General features: G+C 31.9%; 1 protein-coding gene across 4 annotated transcripts in view; it reads right to left on the reverse strand.

Annotated features, from left to right (window-relative positions):
- Window positions 1-17,249, reverse strand: part of LOC122522976 (gamma-aminobutyric acid type B receptor subunit 2) — a 246,282-nt gene that overhangs the window by 17,079 nt on the left and 211,954 nt on the right. For all 4 annotated transcript variants that reach the window (XM_043644442.1, XM_043644443.1, XM_043644444.1 and 1 more), the window contains 3 exons: window positions 16,155-16,330; window positions 14,483-14,660; window positions 2,187-2,420 (listed from right to left, as the gene is read on the reverse strand). In XM_043644442.1, the coding sequence (XP_043500377.1) occupies window positions 2,187-2,420; window positions 14,483-14,660; window positions 16,155-16,330 (588 nt within the window). The remainder of the gene's footprint in view (window positions 1-2,186; window positions 2,421-14,482; window positions 14,661-16,154; window positions 16,331-17,249) is intronic.

The raw sequence follows: 17,249 nt of genomic DNA on the forward strand, positions 1-17,249 counted from the left end.
TGGCCATCGTGCGTCGAGCGTTTTGTATATCTATATATATCGGCGTATAAGCGCGGCATTTTTAAATCGAATCTTGATGCTTATGGCACGCCGTTTCTTTATTTATTGTCAAAAATAATGAACCTTGAGTAAAAAAAAAAAATAATTCATTTTAGCAGAAACTATTATTATTTAGTTGAGAGTAAAAATAATGAATTAATTTTGTGCCTCGCCATAAAATTAATTAGAATAATTAATTGATATAAATTCTTTGCCTCACAAAAATTTATTTGTATATCAAATTGAATACGTATTCTCTTTAAGACGAAATTTAAAATTTAAATATTTTTCCTATTAAATTATGTATTTTATAAAATTTTAAATTACTGACTTTTTGTCTCGTAAAAATTTATTAGTGTATCAAACTAAATACATATTTGAAAAAGAAGAATTTTGTATCCACACATAAAATTAATTCAAGATATATATGAAAGGATATTCTAAAAACGTGGAATTTATTTTTTGTCTATACATAATTTTAATTCATTTTTATTATGTTATAAGAAAACAGTAATGCATTCTGATTCATCTTCGAAGTCTTAAGAATTGTACGAAAAAAATTGGACGATTACTAAGTGGTGCGTTAGCGTAAGTAGTAACGTCTGCGCTTCTCGCGCTGGGTATTTAACGTTCGATTCTTCGTGGGGGAATTATTTTTTTTATAAGTTTTTCTATCCTTAACAAGGAAACGGTCATAAAAAATATATTTTAATGTTGAACGACCAACGCCTTGTATTGGTACTCCGGTGGTTTTCTTGTCGTTGAAAATGCACTTATAGGTGGATGTAGGGAATTGTTTATTTATGAGGAAAGAGGGTAGGTATAAATAAATTAAAATATATTTTTGAGCCCAGTCAGTACTAATAAGTACGATTTATTTGGCTCGTCAGGGAAAAGCCTTTCGGCATAAAAACTCTGGTTGAAATATACAGATGACGATGATATTTTGCTGGCTTGCCTATCGGCAGTTGTAGCGACGATGATATTCCACAGGCAGAATAGAAATCTGACCACGTGCCTTCTTTCTTCGTGTTCCGCTGATGTAATCGTAGCGCAGGAGTGTAGGTCTCTTCGATGTGATCGCTCGCAAGCCTCGTGGTAGAATAGCATTTAAACGTGAAAGCACGCGGCTTTTATAGACAAAGACGATGCAACGCGCGGACCAATTACCGAAAAGTTAGATAACGTAGCTGTCGATGCATATGATTGGCCTAATAGAAACGGTGGGAGATCGTACGCTAGAAGACCGAAAGCACCCTACAAGAAGCTCGCTGCGCCCCTTGGTTCTAACGCTGAAACTAAGATGCTTCTTTGTCGCTATATCTCGAGACGTGTCGACACTTCTCGACACGTCTAGATAATCTCACTCACTCGCTTGCGTAGGATACGCAACAATAATAATTAGTTGGTTATCTTCTCATACTTCTAATCCTCCCCCTTTTTACCTGGTCACGCTATATATATATTTATAAAATGAAATAAATAAATAAATGAATACAAATATAATAATAAAAGAAAAATAATCGGCTTACATTAGCGGATATTATCGATCATCAAGCAGGGAGGGGGAACAGGTTTCTTTATCAACTATATTCTATGTAAAAAGAAAATTAATAATAATAATAATAATAATAATTTTTTTTTAAGTTATTTTTTTGAAGTTATTATTGAGGTTATTGAGGTTATACTCGCTTTGGTATGCCAAAGAAGTATAACTTCTTACGTGCGTACATAAGTATACACACCAGTTTTTTTTTTTAAATTTTTGAATCTATTTTATTGTTTTATAAATAAATCGGTTGTCAAAAATACTTTGAAATGACGGTTTCATTCGAAAATCTAATCCATTCGAACAAGGATCAATAACGAAATCTACGAATCGTGATGTCAAATATTTGCGATAAGATGGTATTGGACTGGAAGCTTCTAAAGTAATGGAATAAAATTGACAAATAAGAAGTCTTTATAGGAATATATTGACAAAATTGCGTAATAGAGGTTATAAATGATTTTCATAGTAATTGATTCCATTACTATATATTGATAATTAGACAATTTTTTGGTGGACTCTTTAGTAAGACCTTGTATAATCCTAATCGATGGTGTATGTATCAAACTATACAAACTTACCTGAGGAAGCTACTCACCGTTACACCTATAAAGCTCGTGTTCTTGAGAGCCTCCAGAAATAGCGTCTCCCAAAGTGTATCTCTGTATTTGAAATCCGATATAGTCTGATTCCGACGAAAGTGTCGTATTCTACGTGCTGCACGTTGTATAGCCAACGCTACCGCCCAAATTCCATCATACGTGTATCCGTGAAATCTCGAATACTCCTTTCCCCTTCTGGAATCGTACTCGGCTTGATACTGATCAGGTGTCTGAAAAAAAAAGAAAAAAGTAACATTCTCGTGTATACTGTTCTATTTTTGTTACATTTTATAAAATGCAAGCAAAGCATTGTATAAACAATGAGCGAAATGAGATTTTCGGGGTATTAAACGGCGGCTAAGAATTAAAATTTCTCTTGGGAAAAGTGGTAGTTAGCATAAGATCAAAACAGATTTACGTACGAATAATTGGCTTCTATATATTTTAGAACAGTTAATCTATAGCAGCAGGTGTACAATTAATTGTAGTAATATAGTATCGGTAACTATGGGTGAGCTTAAAATAACAACTTTTGTTTCGATCTTGTTTATGTTATAATATCTTGCTCTGTTAATTTTTGTAATTAAATTGATATTTGTTAAACTATTTGCATCATAAAGAAGAATGGAAAATAATGATCTTATCACCAATTTTTCTTTTATCACATTTTAATAGGAAAATTTCTTAAAATAAATAATACTTAATATTTTAGTTATTTGTACGTATATCCTATGTCTATCATATAAAAACTCAGTGTTCTGTAATAATAGAACAAGTAATAAAGAAGAAATTGTCAGAGCAAAATGTACTTTCGATTTTTACAAACTAATTTTATCGAAACTAGGATCATTTTTATCGTATTAATATGTTTCCGTTACAATGTCTTTGATAATTTTATCATTTAATCAGGTAAAATTAAAAATATTTTTGTTTACCATTAACTTCGAAAAAGTTAGGCATTTCATTAAATAGAATAATAACCCTAAATTAGCATCAGTTAGAATCGGTAAGCAATAAATCATATACGTGGATACAATACCCCCCATATATTGGTCACATCATCATAAAGACTTGATATTAACCCGATCGAAAACCTATAGATAATAATAGGAAAAGAATTACAAAAATTTAATATAAAATATCCAAGGTAAATTTATAAAAAATATTTGAAGAGTTGAATTCTATAAGCGAGCGTTACAGAAAAGTTAGTAAACAGAAAATACTAAACTAGAAAATATTAAAGGTTTAAGAGTTATTTGTTCAAATATTTTTGTGGCTTTAACAATTTTTATGTTTGTAAGAAATTATTCAGAACTATTGTTTCGAATACGATTTGCTTGAAACTTTACTTATACGATATATAATCTAAATATATATGATTATATGATGTATAATCTAAAGAGTCATACTTGCTTATAATGTTAATAATATTTCTGTAAGTGTTGTATAATATACTCATTATAATTAATTATTTCATGGAAAGTGTTCAAATATTGCCGTGAGTCACTGTATTTAACGAATGAGAAAAATCAACAAGTAAATTTTTATTATTACATATACGACAATTTTGTAATCCTATAAATTATATTTACAAATAAATTAATATGGTGATATATATAAAATTATTGAACAAATAAAAAATATCGTTATAAAGAAAATCTGGGAAAAGTTTCTACCTTTTCAATTTTGAAATAAATATTCGATCGATTCGTTCATCAGATTGTGGCTCGTTTTTAATGAGATAATAGGGCTAAAAGAAGAATGTTCACTTTAGTCGTCCTATCAGCGCGTTGATTATATGTTTCTTGTGTTCTGATCATTGACTCGATCAAGAAACAGATAAATTTGTAAAAGGTCAACTTGATCTTAACCGTTTTAGTGCCACGTAGCGTGATCGCGCTGTTCGCGTACTATGATGAAACGTGCCGCGATGTTTGGTCACGATCGTCAATTCGCAACGCGTTCGGTTCCGAATGTAGTGAATGAGCAGCATAATCGCGACGATTGACATTATTCACAGATAAATGAACGAAGCGCTATCGCGCTGCATGGCACAATCCGACACGGATTTTTAAAAATCTCTGGCACTAAAACAGTTAATCGGGCCCCATGCCCATCACATTGTTATTTCATCTTCGTCAAAAAAGAAAATATAATTTTCGGGAAAAACGGGAACACGGTGGCCCATGCTAGAAGTTATGGTACAAAAGAAAAGATCGTTGGGCTCAATTTAACTTTTGTCTTTTGCCGACGCTCTCCACGAACTTTTCCCTAAGGTAAAGTAAAAGAACTATAAAAGGAAAACAAAGAAGAAAAGAAAAAAGCTCAGCAGAACCGCTACTTAGAATCAAACACGCGCGCGTGTGACTTATTAACTTTTTATATTTATTATTATCTTAATAAATCGAGATTATCGTAATAAATAATTGATTTTATTTTAATCAAAATTATTCATTGATTTAAATTAAAACGAAAGATACGATATTATTATCGTGATTTAATTATCAATTTATAAAATGATAAATTAAATATCGTATGAAATATATTAATTAATATACGTATCTATAATGTAAATCCCTTATTTATAAGTTTTTTTTGTACTATTTTTCTCTTTTTATTTTTTCCTTTTTTAATTTTTGGTCACGTCGAATCGACTTTCGACGAATCAACTAATGGAGAAACAAGGAATAATAATTTATATATGTAACTATGACGTGTTAACGATTTTCTGGAGAAATCATTTCGAATTTGTTTGAATTTCTAAAGAAACAACATACGTGGTATGTAACTTTACTCGACTGCTCGAATATACGTATGTGTAACTTTACATATAAATACACATACATATATCGTATATATATATTACACGTATAACGACGTGATCCTTAGTCTTCTTCAGCAACGTATAATATATCTATATGAAAAGTTGATACAATATATCTACTTACTACCAGAGAACCCCAATGGTGCGGCGCGTTTTCTATCATGATCGAATTACATGCAAGCGTTTATATTTTCGGACCACATATAGATCTATAGAAAAATGTCTTATCAATATACACTATCGTGTTTCTTTCACATGCTAGTAAGCAAAAGATATTTCGCGGGTAGTGGTACTCTATTTCGTAACCTTTACATATATTTTCTTTATTATGTATCTAACTATTTTTATTTCTTTTTCGGAAAAGATTTATCATAGTTATTTTAAATCCTTTGTGATTCTCTATATTTTAGAAGCGAATCGATTAGCAATAGAATCAAATAAGCCAAGGTACAAATAATTTTACGTGGGAATTATAAATGGGTATAGATTTTGTTTACAAAGTAATAATTAAAGGAATAGTAATAGGAATAATAATAATAATAATAATAATAATAATAATAATAATAATAATAATAATAATAATAATAATAAAGTAGGCAATAGAAATTATTCAATGAAATAATTATACAATTAAATTTTTTCATCATCTTCATCGTATAATGACTGCTTATGTATTATATTGATTATAATTGACAAACATTATAAATAATTATGAGTAATATTAATGATCTTAAAATACTGCCCACCTTGAACGTACAACATTCAACATTTATCAAAACTTATGTTCTATAATATTACATAATGATAAACAATCTTAATCTATGATTATCCTACAGAATAATTTACTTAGCATATATATAAACTACTATACTTCATCGTCTGAGACACAATCGTCTCCTTCTGGTGGTACAGAAATCTTAGAAATCTGTCGGCGAAGACTTTCCTCAGCAGTCTTCACAGAGACAACACGGATAACGTTGTCTCTTCCTGGGTGCAAATTAGATATTCGTCCCAATTTCCACTTCATTGGGGATATGTTTTTGTTAAGAAATGAGAGGTTTAATGTGATAAATATATTTTCCCATCCCCTTATAATATATATAGATAATATAATATTATTATAAGTATATAGAATATACTTATATATTAATATAATTATATATAATAATATTAATATACTTATATATAATAATATTATAAGTATATATTATAATATATATAGAAATGATAAAATAATAATATTATTATAAAATAATAATAGCTTTAGATCTTTTGTCAAATACAAATATTTTAGAACTCTTAACACATACTTATAATGAGTCTCATCGTAACAATTTTGAAATCGACTCAAGTAGTTTACACTATAACTAACATCTAATCTTGTTCCAGAGCTTATATATAATAGTGTTCCTATAAGATTTCTATACTTTATATCGTTTGATGCTGCCTATGCGGATTCGAGACTTAGATTCTGTTCCATTGGTGTATTAAATAGTTTACTATTCTCAATATTATACTGTCTAGCTAATGACTCGATATAATTACTTTGGTCTATTGTCATCTTACAGTCTTTATAATCATATTTAATATTTATTCCCAAGTAAGTCTTTATCTCGCCTAAGTCTTTCATTGAAAATTTATTTGATAATTTGCTCTTAATCTCGTTTATTTTTCTTATTCATTTTCCGCAAATCAATAAATCATCTACGTGTAGAATTAAGTAAATAGACTCGTTATCTTCGCATTTTGTGTATAAGCAATAGTCACTCACACTTCTTTTAAATCCTAGTTTTTGAATATAACTGTCGGAGCATTCATACCAAGCTCTAGGGTTTTCTTGCAATTCATACAACGCTTTTTCCAATTTATATACTTTTTCGGTTTTGTCAACAACCTAAGGGTTGTTTTATAAATACTTCTGATTTTATTTTTCCATTTAGAAATGCAGTTTCGACATTCATCTGTATCATCATTAGACCATTTTCACAATAATATGATAACAATAACTAATGTTTGAACTTTAGCTACTGGAGAATATAGATCTTCCAGTACTTCACTCTGTTGAAAACTTTGAACAACTAATCTAGCTTTTTTTTGATTATCAGATTTATTTGTAAATACCCATTTTAATCTAATATTTTCTTATCTTTCGGCTTGTCTACTAATTGCCAAGTTTTATTTTTATTTAAGCAGCTCATTTCTCTATTCATAGCCTCTTTCCATAAATCACAATCGTTTCTTTGTATAACTTCTTCATAAGTTTTAGGATTATCTGCGCTTACAATATTTACATAAATATAATACGAATCGGATATACCATATCTATCCAGTTTCTTTCTTTCACGTTGTGACCTTCGCATTTCAATTTCTTGGTCATTAAGATTTTCATTTATGTTATTACTTGGTCTTTTTTCTTTCTTATTTTCATTTACAACACTTTCTTCAATTTCGTTGCACTCAGAGTTTTCCTTAATACTTATGTCTGATTCATCATCACTTTCATCTTCACCTTTAAATCCAATTAAGTTTTCATTTTCAATAAAGTCTACATGTCTTGTAACTATAATTTTATTATTTACTAAAACTCTGTATCCAACGCTTTTGTAGCCTACGAGTATACCTATATCAGCTTTTCTGTCCCATTTCGATTGTCTTTTTATTTCAGGTACTCTAACAAATACTTTACTCCCATATAATTGTAGGATTCGTGAAAAAATTGGGCCGTTGGACTGACTGGACCGGGACTCGAACCCGGATCTTCCACTTTCCGGACGACTGCTCTTAACCATTGAGCTATCCAGGGCCCACCGTCCAATCTCCCCACGAATGCCTACTTAAGTTTGGTCTGGAGGTGCTTCGCATCCCACATTCTACCCCCCTGCAACTTTTACATTCGACCCCGAATGTTCGTCATTAGATCTTCTTCCTTGAACCATCTATCCTTCTTCGTTGTCTTGAACGCATTGCTGGGCGCTTAAAGGCCGTCCTGCCTAGTTCCCCAGCCAACCCGTTCACGTCCTGAACGCATTGCTGGGCGCTTAAAGGCCATCCTGCCTAGTTCCCCAGCCAACCGTTCACGTCGCCACTGTACGTCTTATGTCGGCATAACCTCTCTTTGATAGATGTTTTTAATTATTTTTCCTTAATTGTTGCACGGTCGTAGAAGCGTGACACGAAGCAAACCTCCATCCCGGACGAGCCCCCAAAATGTAGGATTCGTGAAAAAATTGGGCCGTTGGACTGATTGGACCGGGACTCGAACCCGGATCTTCCACTTTCCGGGCGACTGCTCTTAACCATTGAGCTATCCAGGGCCCACCGTCCAATCTCCCCACGAATGCCTACTTAAGTTTGGTCTGGAGGTGCTTCGCATCCCACATAATTTTAAGTTACTAATATTTGGCTTTTTTCTAACAAATATTTCAAATGAAGTTTTATTTTCACAAGTATTTGTTATAGTCCTATGCTTTAAGTACGCTGCTGCTTTTATAATTTCTGGCCAGTATTTAATATTTAATTTTGAATCCGAAAGCAAACATCTTGCCAAATTCATAATCGTTTTGTTATAGCGCTCAGCTATTCCATTCATCTCGTGTATATATGGTGAACATGGTTCTACTATAATTCCCTTTTCTTTACATAGGTTAAACATATTTTTATTCATGTACTCTGTCCCATTGTCGCATCTCAGTTTCTTTATTTTCTTGCCTGTTAAATTTTCAACCTTATTGATATAATCTATGAAATAATTATATACTTCGTCTTTAGATCTTAATGTATATATTAAAGCACATCTACTATAATCATCTATAAAAGTTAAGAAATATTTGGATCCATCGTAACCTACATTCTTATAAGGCCTATTTAAATCGGTGTGTACTAACTCTAATATTTTGCACGACTACAATTATTTTGGAATGGCACATTATTCATTTTATTTTGTATGCACGTTCTGCATTTTAAAGATATATTTCTAAATTTTCTGTCATTCCCTCAACTAATTTTTTTTTGCACATTGTATTCAAATAATTAAAATTCACATGTCCTAGGATTCTATGAAATTTTTCCTTTTTTGTCATTTTCTCAACATTATTTGCACAACTTTCTAGCTTTTCAACATAACTGTTCATTTTATATAAACCATTTTCTTTATACGCAATTCCAATTAAATTATTATTTTTGTTATAAATCTTTAACATGTTCCTAATAGATATAATTTTATTCTTATTTGTTACTTTTGCATAGCTAATCAAATTCTTATCCATCTCTTTTACATAAAATACATTGTTTATCGTTATTCTTATTTTCTTATTGTTTACAAGAAAATAAGTTACAATTTTGCCAACTTTAGTGCATTTTAAATCTCTACCATCTCCTACTTTAACATTTATTGGCTTATTTAGAATAATACTTTCAGAAAAATATGACTCGTCATTTACAATGTGGTCTGAACATCCATTATATAAAATCCATTCTATTTTACTTCTATCGCAATTATACACTACAGTTTCACTTACACCTTCATGTTTACGCTCTACTTGTGTTAAGAAGGTTCCTGTTCCTTTTTCTTCGTAACCTTCGTTGTATGTGTACCTCGCATTGTGTTGGCCTGTTCCGCCGGCACGTGGCTGCCAGCCTCTGCCTCTTCTGCATTGACCATAACCTCGTCCACCGAAATCTCTGTACTGCTGTTGCTGCTGTTGTGCACCTCCTGTCCAGTGCATTCCTCCATTGGCTTCTTTTTTCCAAGGATTCCTACAGTCTTTTCTTATATGTCCTTTCTTTCCGCAGCCAAAACACTTTATATCTCTTTTTTCTGCTTTAAATACATTCGACGTTTTATTGCCGCTATCATTCGGGCTTCTTGTTTCCCACATTATTATTTTGTTCTTTAGAAATTTATACGTGCGATCCTCTTCTTGCAATGAATCTATCAAGTCTCCAACATAGCTTAATGATTCCGGTAGCGTTTTCAGCATGTAGTTTAATTTTTCTCGTTCAGTTACTTTTTCCCCGGCACTTTTTAATTCATTAATAACTTTTTCGAATTCTGTAAAGAATGTTGTTACTTCATCAAAGTCTTTCAATCTCATTCTGTCTATCTTATTACGTATACATATTTGTAACGCCATTGATTCTTTCATATATATCTCGTCGAATTTTTTCATAATTTTTAACGCTGTATCCTCTTCTTTAACGAATTTTAACTGTTCGTTTGTGATGCTGCAGTATATGTAATTCATCGCTTTGAGATTTTTCTCATCCCATTCTCCTTGTTCATCAGCTGCTAACTTTTCTCTAGTTGCTGGTTCATCGCACTTTTTCCATTTTAAATATAGAAGGATTCTCGTCTTCCAAAGGCTATAATCCTTTCCGTCAAACATGTGACATCTTATTTTTTCTGTTTTAAACATTTTTCTATCTCTTATACTTTCACTCTTATTTTCGAAAATATATTTTTTCAACATCCAGATTTTGTAATCTGCGATTTTAATTGCTTTTGTAATTGCACTTTATTTATTTCTCTCTTACCACTATCTTCTTCTTTGTTCATAACCAGCAACACGTGGGCACATAACCTCTCTCACTTTGCAACCATGCTCTGCTACCATGTTAAGAAATGAGAGGTTTAATGTGATAAATATATTTTCCCATCCCCTTATAGGATTCTTACTATTATTATTTTATCATTATTTAATACTTTATTATTATTGATTACATATATATTTAGGGATACAATGCAAATGCACTTATATTATATACCCGGCCATCTTAATACTAACTTCCGTTTTCTTTCTTCCCTTTTTATCGCTGCCCTATTGTGCACGCATTCTCACATACACACTCAACATATTACCTAATACTTAGTTGAGTGGCATAGAAATTACCATTCTCTTAACAGTTAGTCCTGTCAATAAGGGCCAATTGTCGCGATTTCAGGAAAGAAGGTGAAAACTTGATCTAAGGGTAAATAGACGACGCTGAATCGAATGGTGCTAATTTTTTTGAGATGAAAGGTGCCGTTTTTGAGAAAAAGGGTAAAAAAGGATAAAAATTGGTAAAAAATGGCTTTATCTTAGAATCTAGGCATTTAATCGAAAAAAGTTTCAAACAAAAGTTGTAGAGAATTAAAATATACATAAAAAATGTTCTATGAGTTATCTTCGTATTTTCAAAAATAAGCGAAAAAAATTGGAATGAAGATGGGAAAATAATTGTAAGAGTGGGGAAGCAAGTCCCGCCTCTCAGTCGGCTTTTACACGCGAGCGGGCTAGTGTGCGTGCGAGCGTCCGTGTGTAGTCAAACGAAGGATCTTCGGCAATCTTCGGGACTCTCGGTCTTGAATGAAAGTGCGAGTGAGAGAACAAACCGATATTTCTCCCTTTCTATTTGTTTAGGCGATAACGAGTATTATTGTTTTGGCCATCGATTGTTGAGCGTTCTGTATACGAGTGCGAGTGAGACAATAAACTGATATTTCTCTTTTTATATTTTTTCTTTCGGTAGCCAGAATTTTACATCTTGGCCATCGAGCGTCGAGCGGTCTGTATATCTATATATATCGGCGTATAAGCGCGGCATTTTTAAATCGAATCTTGATGCTTATGGCACGCCGTTTCTTTATTTATTGTCAAAAATAATGAACCTTGAGAAAAAAAAAATAATTCATTTTAACAGAAACTATTATTATTTAGTTGAGAGTAAAAATAATAAAATCTAGAAATCTTGGAACATTTTTCTTAGGTGGTGATATCTGTTTACGCATTTAGTAAGCATTTCCATTAGATTAGATTGCTGTAGAGCTGTGATAGATTCACCAATTAAAAAATGACCTGGAGTCAATGAAGTAGTATCATTGGGATCATTAGACAAATGAGAAAACGGACGGAAGTTGAGACCGCACGTTCCCACAGTCCTCCGAAATGAGGTGCTTCGTTCGTTGTTTAGGGTGTTTATCAACTTATCACCTTTTAACATAGGCATTCCTAGACCTAACTCGTGTTGTCCTACATACAATAGTTTCTTGAATAAACCTGCTCCAATCAAAATATCATTTTGCCGCAATTTTGCGTACTCAGGATCTGCTAATATCAAATTGCTAGGGATCGGAAACGGATGATGAGATGAGGCCCGGTTCCGGTATACTGATCGTAACAGTAGGCATGATAAGACATGTTAGTTTGGTATTATAATTTTTTAGCTTCGAGGGCAGAGTTACTTGTGTTCTTTGATCGAGTGAGTCCTTTAAAAGACCGATTCCCAATATATTTGTCTTTACTTGTTCTCTTTGGAGTCTCAATTTTTGACAGAGGCCATGAGTTATAAAATTGGACTATAAACTTGGGTCCAAGAGTACTTTGCACTGGTGTCTTTTCCCATCTCTATCTTTCACATATACCATAGCAATAACTAGCAATATACTTTCTCCAGTCATGTCATGAACATGGAATCCTACTGTTGATAATACATCGACTGTATGTGCAGAGCAGACTCAGATAGATATTCTCTCGAATTTGAACTTGTTAGAGTGTTACTTGCTTCCTTGGAGGTTGTCCTTTCTAAATGAAGTAAAGTGTGGTATTTCTTTCCACGCACAATGCATGAGCCTCTATTGCAATGCCTCGCCGAATGTCCTAGTTGTAGACAATTGAAACACATCGCCAATCGTTGAGCTACAATCAATTTAGACTGAGTTTCATAGGTACTCTGGAATTTGATCCACTGTTTGTATGAACCATCAAAGGTAGTTATTGCGATCGTCGGTATTCTGACTCCTGATTCAATGGTATTTACCGTTGATGATTGTTTTGCCATCGATTTGGTTTTAAACGGTAACGAGATCTGAGCTTTTGCTTTTAATAATAACTTACACACATCAACGAGAATGTCCTCGTATAAATCGTGGAAATCGTATATTTCATTAAAAGATGCGTCACTGTTAGACAACAAGATGGTAAGCTCCTGGTAAGTTTTACTAAAGACACGGTAGTGTTTAGTCAACACTTCACATTTGTACTTTAGCTTTCTAAATTCTTGTCGATTCGATAGGTTTCGATGATTGATTTAAACTGCGTTAATTCTCTCTTAAAAGCTGATCGCCGCTTCTCCACTTCGGTTGCGAAGTCCATTTTCTTATGCAATTGATCCTAGGTATTCCTTGCAGATTGCCTATCAAACTCTGTCGATAGTTGATACGTGTCGCAGATTTGGTTAGCTGTCGCCCACCGTTCAATATAGCTTTCTTTAATATATTCTTATAGCCAATTTGGTGCTCTCACCCCCTTATTCTCATGTCTGGATCTCTGAAGGCACCTGTTGTCTTTTTATCCAAACAACTTAGGATCCATTAGTTGTCTGACCTGGATTCGGCTCGAATCAGTAGTTGTGTTTTAACAAACAATTTTTTTACAAGAGTTTTAAGCTTTTGTTACATTACAATTGTAGCCGAAGATTGTAAGTCTTCGCTGTGCAATGACTGAGTTCAACAAAACGCTGATCTGACATGTTCTGATCTACGTGGAATGCCATTACTGACTCTTTAATGACACGCCTTCTTGTCTGCTTCGATGATACTGATGACTTGCTATTCTTGATGACATGGATGGCATTGATCTGTAGCGATTTTTGTTTGCTACTTATATCTTTTTTCTTCACCAAAAGGTTGCTGACGACCTTATGGAGAGGATAGTGGTGGAATTTTCCCACTTTCTAAAATTCTCAGAAATATTTTCTAATTCTAGGAATTGGTTTTTGAAGGCAGAAGTAGCCATAAAGATACAATGAAAAACCGTTGGCAGTGTATTTAGAAGGTACTTACAATTAGACTAGTGTAAATCTCTTTCATTACTTTTTCCTTTTCCACGGAAAATTACCTTCAGTACCTTTATGACTCAATCACAATAAAAGGGTCATCACTATCTAAACCTAATCGGAGCAATATTAACTATAAAAATTATCGTATTTTTTAAATTAATATTTCAATGGATATTTATTTAAATAATTATAATATCTAAACACGTATTTTAAAATTTGTTTTATCAATATTTCCCAATCTGTATATAAATTTGTTTAGTATAATTAATTATTTGAAGTATTCGCGAATTTAGGAAAAATTAGAAATTTATTTTGTTAAAGAGTTTTATGTATGAATTCGAAGGGAAAGATTTTGTAGAAGAAATAAATATAAATAATACAGAAAAGAAATAAAATAAAAACTATAATAAGAATAAAGAAAGTTCATTTGATTAATACATTAGATGGCGATGATCTATTAGAAATGCAATTTTATGATATATCTACTCTTTAACTTTTTTCTGTTAATAAAAATAAGATAATAGCAATTTTTTGATGGAAAGAGATGAAACGAATTACCTGTAATAACAAGTTCAATGATTAATTATTTTGTTTACCAACAACGAAAAAGGACGATCATAAAGTCTTTTATAAAAAGTGTTTGCTTTTACTTACGATGCCAGACACTGTATAATGCTTTTCGGTTGTTAAGGGTAAGAGATCTGTCAAGATGGCGCCATGCAAAGCTTCCGCGAGCTCGGAGGGTGCACAACCACCACCGGGCCGAGTCCACCACTCTTCTGCATAAATGCCCATTACGACCCATTGGTACTTTCTTCCGTACATCCCGAACCTAAAAAATCACAGACATATATGCCTGATAAGTTAGAAATAAATTAATGAAAATAGAGCAGAAGAAAACGAAATAAGGAGACGAATTGCTTTGAGTGGTATTTTCCTACAACGAAGTTGAAATACTAACATTTGGATATGCGATTATTGTTTTTAATTTTACTTCTCTTATAAACAATAAATGTTGTCAACGCCTTTGCAAATTTCAAAGAAATACGTAATTTTGTTAATTTGGTATTTACTTCCAATTTATATATAAACATTTACAATTATTACATCCAGACGTAACGAAAAGAAACAGACGTGCATAGCCCACTACAGTGTTATTTCGTCTTTCAAATATCTCGAAACCTTTACTATTCCAACACTAAAAAGCTCTTCTTTGAAATACAGATAATATTATGGAGATTAGCAGAATCGGTAGTAGGCAATAATCGAAGATACAATTCTTGAAAGGAAGCCGACAAAGGTTTTATAAGTTTTCTAGGCATTTCCCACTAATATTTTGATCATTTTATTGTTAGACAAAGAATAGACTGAGAGTATTGTGAGATACATCGCACTTAACTATCTGAATTAAAAATATCAACTCTCTCTTAAAGAACTGTAAGGATGGACTTGTCCTTGATTGGAAAAATAACAGATTCTAAAATCTTAAACTCCACCTCACTATTCTTAGAGAAGGGACTTTAGTGGTTTCCGAGGTACCAATATAGCAAGCGTACTTGTTGGAGATCAGTTGCATTTTACAATCAGATCATATTACAGAAAAGTTGCATTCCAAGATCACTTGAATTTGACATCACACGCAAAACAATTACCAAAGCAGGTGCAAGTTGCAAGCTTGCGGTTGTAATTCGAAAAAGAGATCATCAGAAATCATATTAATTCTTATACCAGAAGATCTCCAATAACTATTACAACGCAGTATAATTGTAAATATGCTTTCAATAAACTTATTGTTAACGAAAAATGAGATATCATGATATCACACACCTACATCCTATAACACGTTAATTCAACGGTCACACCGGCATAAGCGATATTTAACCATGATCATTTTAAAGAAAATATCACTAATTTAGACAGTGTTTTTTTTTCTTTTATTTTTATAAATTAACTTCTTAATGTTTTCGAATTTTGTTTTAGTGATAACAATAATAGTAATAAATATTAATATCTCATTATTCATTTTAGATGTAGTTGCAAGAGAGAGATAAATTTTTTTAGAATTATTACAATATAAAGTTTTGATGTTTTATTGGCAATATGCATACACAAAATAACATGAATGCGCATTTATACTTCTCAGAAAATTTCTACATCATTATATAAAGCAACATATAGCATAAAAACCATACAAAATGTTTGACTTTAACGGTTTTAGCTCATTATAATTTCTAAATTATTTATTGGCAAAAGTAGGATATCATATATAAAAAACGAATAAGTCGCAAACACAAACTAAAATAATTTGTACGTCCAGAATACCAACTTGTAGGCCTCGCAGAATATTCTTCTCGCCCAGTCTTCATTAAAGTTTCCAAGAATGATCCTTACGTCCTTCTCTTTCAGTTTCTCAAGTGCCGTTGTGACATCCGTTGCAAAACTCTGTGTTTCCACGACCTCCATCTTGTTTTTATCCAAATCAGAGACCAAATGATTGTGCGCCTGTGATTGAAAAAACATACAAAATTACATAAAAATATATAGTAGATATACCAAAATATACCGTATAATTAAAGTACGCATTCCGAAAAATATTATTTTCTTTTCTTCTTAATTTTTTTTACTTGCTTTCTCTTTTTAATGAAACAATAAATTCGTTGCGTTAGATTGGATTTATACAAATTTCCACGAGAAATGCAAATTTATATGAAAAACGAAGAAGATATTACAGGGCAATAAAAATATTGGATTTTACGTACCGAATTCAAGAGTAACTAGGATATAATATTGAGTTGTCTCTGAAGACAATAAATAATTAAGAAATTTCGTATAGTGAGATGTGTACTTTATTGTAAGTAAGTAAACGATATTTCGAGAGATTTTGAAGGATCAAGAGCAGATTTTGAAATAGTATATCTAAATTGGAAGTCAAAATTAATCTTTCGTGAATTTTTTTGGTAATGGTAGAGTTTGTTTCAAGGAATCGGTGGTAGTTAGAAAAGGGATTGTAGATAGTAAGAAAGTATAGGCGGAAAAAAGAGTGGGATGAGGATGTTTAGGTTCAACAGTAATTGTAACGATGTGTACAGTTGTTACAATAATGAGAAAACTAATAATAATAATAATAATAATAATAATAATAATAATAATAATAATAATAATAGTAAAAAACATAAACTCATACAAGCATATACATCGTACTACAAGTATATACTCAAAATCATTTTAAAGAATAAAAAATATAAAATTTATTAGGACAAGAACTATACGCACGGATAACATGCAATATTCCGACATCATAATAGTAAGTAAAACAGAATAGAAAATATTTCTAATAGACATAGTAATACCAAACGACCATAACATAAAGAAAAAGAACAAAAAAATAGACAAATACACACTACTAGGAATAGAGGTAAAA

The sequence above is a fragment of the Polistes fuscatus genome, unplaced genomic scaffold, assembly GCF_010416935.1.
Source record: "Polistes fuscatus isolate 324 unplaced genomic scaffold, CU_Pfus_HIC Scaffold6, whole genome shotgun sequence".
NCBI lineage: Eukaryota > Metazoa > Arthropoda > Insecta > Hymenoptera > Vespidae > Polistes > Polistes fuscatus.